Genomic DNA, 7,981 nt, shown 5'->3' on the forward strand with positions numbered 1-7,981 from the left:
GAAGCGTACACATGGACGGTGCGATCGGGCACGGGCCCCGACAGGCCCCCGTATCCCTGGCTGCGCTTGCCGACAATGTCATGACGTTGTCGACGCGTACATCGTGATGATGTAGCGTACACATGGACGGCGCGATCGGGCACGGGCCCCGACAGGCCCCCGTATCCCTGGCTGCGCTTGCCGACAATATCATGACGTTATCGACGCGTACATCGTGATGATGTAGCGTACACATGGACGGCGCGAACGGGCATCGACCCCGACAGACCCCCGCAAGCCTGGCTGCGCTTGCCGGCGATTTCGTGATGTCTTACATGAAACATCTGCCCAGAGGTGGGTTTGCTCAATTTTATTTGAATCATACCAATGGTAAATTTACTGGCACTACTAGTATGTCTTTCGAACAGGGTAGAATATTTGCATTTTTTTCATAGGCTATTAATGTTTTATTACTATTAATTTCTGTTTTAAATGTTGTCTGAGGAAATGTTGATTTAAACTAAAAAAAATCGTTCCATTTTCTTACCACTTCCAGAGAAATGCGAGGATTACACGCTATACGACAAAACCACAAATGAATGCAGAAACATGTCTGCTGCAGTTGGAGTTGAAACGGAAAGTAAGTATACATACTTGGGCTGCGATAACATTCGATACGGGTGTTCCGGACCGGGTGAAGACATTTCGCGGTGTAAGTTTCAATAAAAAGATTGCATTCCTGGCGTGGTTGAAAATACTTATACCGGATTGGGACTTCTGCTACCACTGGTAAAACCCTTCCGCTGTGTAACGCCAAGGTCGAGATTTGGTGACTTTGCAGCTGAATTCTAGCGCGCTATGTTCGCGCTACAATGAAGACGCTACCTGAGACGATGGCCATTTTGAGTGAGATCCATCACTCTTCTTTTGCGTCACTAGTAATTTATAATGATATAACATGTGTCTACTCGAGCCAGCTCTTATTTCTAACGGGTTTAACTTCCTTTTATAAGTCAGTGGAGGACGAAGGATCAGATTGTTGATTTACGTTAATTTGTTCAACATTCATTAACTCATCCGTATCCATGTATCATAAAATTAACAATTATTGACATCATGTTGTAAAAAAAAACATTTACCTGAAGTGTACATTGTAAACCCAAAGATTGGAATTCTATCACCAATTTCTTGTGTAAAGCGTATATAGGAAGACACTGTTTGTTTTATCTATACGCACTCACAGATCTGGACTGTCCTCCTGACACTGTGCCATACTCCAACTCGTGTTACATCCTCATGGACCAGCCTACTGACTACATGACTGCCAGGAAGATATGCGAGAGTGGTGGGGGATATCTTGTAGTCGTTAAAGATGAGGCGGAGCACCAGTTCCTCATCGGTCACCTCAACTCTACAGTAGACATCTGGATCGGTCTGGACGACATCAGCAATGAAGGGACGTTCATGTACAACGATGGGAGTCCACTGGGAGCCTTCACGAAATGGGCACCCGGTAAGCTAAACAAAAAGAAGAAACATTTCCTCCGTGAGCTAATTGTTAACAATGATAACTCAATATATAGACTTTAAGTGTATTTTAGAAGACTGTTGTGTTAAGTCCTGCTTGTGTGAACCATAATGTGTACAACGTTTATGTTTTACCTTGCTCAGGTGAACCTAACGATGGCGCAGGTGACCAAGACTGTGTTCATCTGTGGCCCCTGGCTGGGATGGCATGGGATGACACCATATGTACCAAAGGGAAGCTCTTTGTGTGCGAGTTTGAGAAGTAGCTTATACGTGTTAGTGTGCTTTGTTTGTTTGTTACTTAAGTTAGCAGAATGGGTTAATTTTTGTTCTGTATGCATGTCTTCTCTTATAAAGAACAGCAGATACCTTCAAGGTCCATATATAGAATGATGCCACCATTAGATGTCGAATGAGTACCCAGACAACTCTATAATTTCCAGTAATTTTCTGGAAGAACTAATTTTCCAATTATGATATAGTAATGTAGTTGTGATGCATTGAAACAAAAGCTAGTGTTTACTGGTATGTGGAGTCTAATTACTTTTGCCACCTAGAATCGTTTGCATACAGTTTATAAAAAAAGACAATATATTTTTTTCAACTTTCAATCAGATTATCATCACTGTGATGGATGGTAAAGTACAATTGTGTAGTTGGCCCTGTTTCCATTTAATTACCAGGAGATGGATATGAACTGAGTGCACTAACGAAAGTTCGATCGCTTCTAAAGAACAAATATGGTATATGATTTTAAAGTCTGGCTATTTCTGCAATCTAGGCGCCATGGTTTTAACGTGCTGCTGACTCTAAAACTTCAGGTTTCCTTTTTTTTATAGTAATCACGATGTGAAGTGCAGAAAGAAAATAGTTAAGATGTGTGAATAAATAATCTGTTGTAATGATTTTGTGACAATATTGAGTAGGAAGTTATTCCATATAATATGGATCATCTGAAGGATTCTTCCTGTTTCACACAAAAATTTACAAAAATTATATGAAAGTACAGTGACAAGAGCAGTTAAGCTTGAGGTGTTGTTTTGTCTTTCTCCACACTTACGTTTTTGACGAGTTTTTGACAATTTATGCCTTACCACTCAAATGCTATGGCATTAAAGATCATTAAATGACAATTACCAATGGGGATGTTTGTTTTTCTTTTGCCTACTCAAAAAGCATGCCATTGTACAAAGCGATTTTCTTGTTATTCATAACAAAATACGTGTGCACTTGATAAATTAATGATGGAAATACCATTAATGAAATATTCGACTGTTTGTGCTCAATGCCGCAAAAAAGGGCGTAAGTTATCTTTTAACCTGACCTCCCAACTTTGATGTAATATATTGTTATTTGCTTGCTGTATTCAAGAACTTTCAACAGGAAGTGGAGGACAATACCCATGAAATAGTGCCAGACCATAAAAATATCACCAAAAGCTCATTGGTGCTGAAATATTTTTTTAATCACTTTAAGGCTCTAAGTACAAGCCCCAGAAACATTTTTGTGACACAATTGTGGTATCTATGTATTCAGGAATCGGCATAAAACCACCTCGTTCGCTCACTCTGTGGTTTTATTCGGTGGTTATAGCAAAGGACCTGGCGTTATGACACCATATACACCTCTGGGCGGGTCTCCTGTCAGTGATCACTCTTGAATATGACTGAATACTCATGGATGTGGATGACGATTGACGCGCTGACTCTCACGCTGAGGCTAAGGAATGTCCCGGAGAGGCCACGTGTATCCCGCCGGGGGGCGTTATCCAATCAATTGATATGCAGTTTGTTCTTGGCCTCGTTATACATAAAAAGTTGATAAAATCCAGACGAATTCGATCATGTATGTTCAAATTTGTATCATGTATCCGTCTCCAACGTCCCCCCTTAGGTCGTGTTTGCTCCGTCAGGACAACCTTTGCACTTTACCTGCCCTTTCAGTGACTGATAAAAACTGACTGGGCACAAAGTGCAGTTTGGCCCGAGGCCAGTGATTGAGACCGGGCCTCGTTGCAAAAATGTATAAATTCAAGAGAAATTCAAACGATCGGTAAAGATGATCGTGGCAATGTTATAACAAATGATGAAAATCCATTTACTAATATTTCAGATATACACCCTAAGATGTACCAAGGTTAAATAAAGGTTGAAAAAATCCTCAGCTCAGAAATTCTGCTATCGACTTCAGGAAGTACTTTTCTAATGCTAGCAACACTCACTGCTCTTACTGAACGATCTGCATTATATTACGTGAATATTATCTCGTTAACATGTACTAATCGTTCAAAAAAGCCTTGTATAGAAACATCGTAACTTGTATCGCAGATTAGATATCACATGTAGTACGTACGGTTGTTATCATAGAGTATCACAAATAGTACAACTGCTAGCCGAGCTAATAAACACAGATCGTATCCAAAGTTATCCGTATCTTGTGTTGTCTGTAAAACCTACTTCGAAAAACCAACCCCATGTATCGGTAAACGTAATGCTGTTATTGTATATTGTAAAGTTATCTGGGCTATAGCTAGCCCTTGATAATGACCCCCGGTCAGTTGGATAGCCCTGGTTGTATTTCTCTCTAATAATGTAAACAGCCGAATAATAAATCAAATCAAGTGCTTTGCTTTCTGGGCCATTATCGGGTGAGAATTTCGTCTAGGTCAAATCTGCATGTCATAGAACAGACAAGGTAAGTTTAGAATGTATGCGGGAAAAACACACCTTGCAACACACGTTATTTCAGTTCAGTTCAGTAAACTTTAAAATATTTCGAATCGAATCGAACTGTAAGTCGAACTATATACTGATTTTTTTTGTGTTAGCAAATCAACATGCCAATTAAGTAGTTTTTTTTTAAATCTGCGTCGGATAATATTTTCCAACATGACATTACAGACAACATTGGAAAATTCACTTCGATAACACTGCAATCACGCGGTAAGACATGTGTTACCAAAAGCCTTTATCACCTTGAACAAACTTGTTTTCGCCACGTACATAGAATAGCATTAGATCGATGCAAGAACAACAAAGAATGTTTTTGCATTCCTGTGTCGTTTGCCAAATGTAAAAATGCCAGCACATGTAGGTCAGAACATGTCCTACAGAGTGATTTCTGACAATAGTAAGTTTCGTCACCGACGTGATCTGAAAATTTCTATCGAGGACATACTGTGACGTGGCGTAACTTTTAGACAATCCTTCTTTACAATTCACGTTGCTTCGTTGAAAAAAAGTTGTCTTTGATTTATACCTTATCCGTTTCAATGGGGCATTGTAGAAAGAAGAAAACATGTTATTCCACTTCTACGACGAAAACAACTTTATTTGAAGTAAGAAATACTTTGACCATGGAGTTGCCTACAATGTGATTGGTAACATGTTTTGTGTTAAAATTTACAACGCTAAACTGAAGTATTTTGTTACCAGAAACATTGTATATTACAGCGTGTCTTACGTAACGTGTTCTCTTGCTGACACAAAACAATTCATCGGCTACTGAAGGACATTGTTTTGGATATATAGCCTCGTCTAATTTGACCAATTTTTAAAACAACAGGGTATGTTGGCATTAAGAAGGTAACTTGCTTGCTACGTTCTGTTTTGACGTCTTTCTCTGTTAAAGGAGTTCGACTGAGATATAATATTTTCCATGCCAGGAAGTCTTCATAACTATTAACCAATATTTCTGATTCTCATAGTTTGATAGATTGTTTGACCAACACATAAAACCAACGTGTGCTACCTCATGCTATGGCTACTAGGATACAGCTGACCAAATAGATAAACAACGTCACTTCTAACAATATATATTTTTATCTAAATCTAGACATTGAAAGATGGCTTAAATGTCCAAGCCAGCAAAAACCCCGAAGCGTACCTTTCATTTACAGTATAGTATTGTACCATCAATTAAAGCCTGCAAGCTTTAGCTAAGTACTCCGGTTCTTAAGTCTGAAGGCATGTTGTAAGCCACAAATGATAATACCTAACAAGGTGACATGTCAACACTTGACAAACTTAGCAGACGTGTTGACAATTTTGCCTCTCAACCAATCAGAATTTTGTTTGTTTAAACCTTTGTTTACACCTGAAACTGACCGGATGTATAAATACCGCCCCATCAAGAGCTGGTACCTAGTTTTTTTTTGCAATACTTAAATCAGTCCAATATGGAGGGACTGTCACGATGGTGCATTCTCTGCGTGGTATTGCTACTGTATCTTGACACGTCCTTTGGGCAAAAACTTACGCAGCTGGGGAAAACAAACCTCCAGAATCCACGGACAGGAATAAAGACTGACATCGTGTTTGTCATGGACTCGTCCGGAAGTATAGGCTCGTTTGGCTTCAGGCAAGAACACAGATTCGTCGGGAATCTTCTCAGAGAAATCAACGTATACGAGGACAGTGCCCAGGTGTCTCTCATCCGTTATGCGTCTGGTGTAGATGTACTCATACATCAGATGGGCGGTTGGCCAGGCAATTCGAAATGTGAAATGATGCCTGCACTTCACAGTGTTTTTTACACGTCAGGAAGCACAAACACTGGTGAAGCACTGCAAAAGGCCCGTGAGCTGTTTCAAAGCAGTCGATCTGCTGCCAAGAAGGTACGTATTTTACAGCTGACCATATCCTTTCAAACGTTTATGCAACATATATATTGCACCTTAAATGGGATGTAAGGTACATCCATAGTTCCACTGATGTTCTCACTGTCTCGGAAGCACCCCCATGAAACTCCTTCAGCTTTTCCCCCGGACTTCCCCTTAACCCTCGCCGTACTAGCCTGGTATCCAGCCGTAATATAGCTTCCGAGTCGCTTCTCTCCTCTCTGGCAATGAGAGGAGAGAAGATACTCGGAAGCTATATTACGGCTGGATACCAGGCTATCGCCGTACTTCATCTGTGCCCCCGTCGTTCTTCTTTTCCCCCCCGTTTAATTCCGCTTTTCCCCGCCCTTCCGCTTGTCCCCCAATGGCCGCCGTCAACCCGAATTGCACGTAGTCAACACGAAAATCGTTCAGAAAGTAACAATAACGGCTGCGCCACGAAACATGAAATAGCATATGCTATGGGAAACATTCCTGGCCACCTCTCTGCCCAGTGGCGTTGTACAAATCACGCGCAATCTTGAGAACACTTCTGCAAACTGTGGTGAGAAGCGGTCTGTAGGGCCCGAGATCTTCATACATGTATGTAACGTTATTCACTAAAGTACTGGTGTTGGGGGATCTATACCTGTGTTCACTTGTGGTGGGAGTGTCCTATGTATCTACTGGTGGTAGGGAACTCTATTCGCACTCATTTGTGGTGGTGACCCAGGTGTGAGGGTGACTGAACTGATATATAGAATACCTGCTGTTGTTTGTGCTACTCTCCAAACAGAGGTTAGGCGCCGGCTGTTTTCTTATTACTTTTTAGGTGCTTTTATCGGGCTCTCTATTTTGTACCATTCTCTTGATGTCTCGTGTTAGGTCACAAAATCGAAAGCACGCTAAAAACGCCTAAAAAAAGGTATAAAAAAACACAGCCGGAGCCTAACCTCTGCTTGGAGAGTATGTTTGTGCTACAATATTATCAAATCGCCACACATTGCAGTAAAACATAATTCCACTATGGCTGGGTCCACTAGGCCTTTATCTCACATCACCCTCCATTAGTATACCCCTGTGGACAGGACCACAATATCCCTATATTATCCTGAACAGAACAGTCGCCCAGACTGCTGTTTAATACTTGTTGTTACTTATTATGATGAACTGGCAATAGTTGTCACTGTTTGTAACGTTAATTGCAAGACCGGATAGTTTAGGTTGACTTGACGTTTCATCAACCCTCAAAGTTGACAGCAATTCTCTCTGCGTGTTGAAACGGGTACAGATAAAGTCTATCACCACAGACGATTGTCACTTCCTTCCAGGTTGCGCGGGATCTCTGCTTCTCCACAGACCGCTTCTCACCACAGTTTGCAGAAGTGTTCTCAAGATTGCGCGCGATTTGTACAACGTCACTGGGCAGAGAGGTGGCCAGGAATGTTTCCCATAGCATAGGCTATTTCATGTTTCGTGGCGCAGCCGTTATTGTTACTTTCTGAACGATTTTCGTGTCGATTAACGGCGGCCATTGGGGGACAAGCGGAAGGGCGGGGGAAAAGCGGAATTACACGGGAGGGGAAGAAGAACGACGGGGGCACAGATGAAGTACAGCGGGGGTCAAGGGGAAGTCCGGGGGAAAAGGTGAACGGGTAGGGGAAAAGCTGAAGGAGTTTCATGGGGTGGGAAGACAATGATAGGCAGGGTGGGTTTTAAGGCAACCCGTCTGCCGGCCTGCACTTGGTGTTTTTTTTTTAAGGTGAATGAAGGGTGTGCACTTCCTTCTACCTCTCGTCAACTGGCTCACTAAGTCCTACAGGGGCAACTGTATGCAACGTGTAAGATTGCCCAAACAGATGCAGGTTTGTTGCTCGG

General features: G+C 41.7%; 1 protein-coding gene across 1 annotated transcript; it reads left to right on the top strand.

Moving 5' to 3' along the window:
• Positions 1-233: 233 nt before the first annotated feature.
• On the top strand, positions 234-3,072 carry LOC118427084 (perlucin-like protein). Its single transcript, XM_035836720.1, has 4 exons — positions 234-333; positions 536-619; positions 1,223-1,492; positions 1,651-3,072. The coding sequence occupies exons 1-4, from the start codon at positions 234-236 to the stop codon at positions 1,770-1,772; spliced, it is 576 nt and encodes a 191-aa protein (XP_035692613.1). The 3' UTR covers positions 1,773-3,072.
• Positions 3,073-7,981: the final 4,909 nt, after the last annotated feature.

This window comes from Branchiostoma floridae, chromosome 12 (assembly GCF_000003815.2).
Source record: "Branchiostoma floridae strain S238N-H82 chromosome 12, Bfl_VNyyK, whole genome shotgun sequence".
NCBI lineage: Eukaryota > Metazoa > Chordata > Leptocardii > Amphioxiformes > Branchiostomatidae > Branchiostoma > Branchiostoma floridae.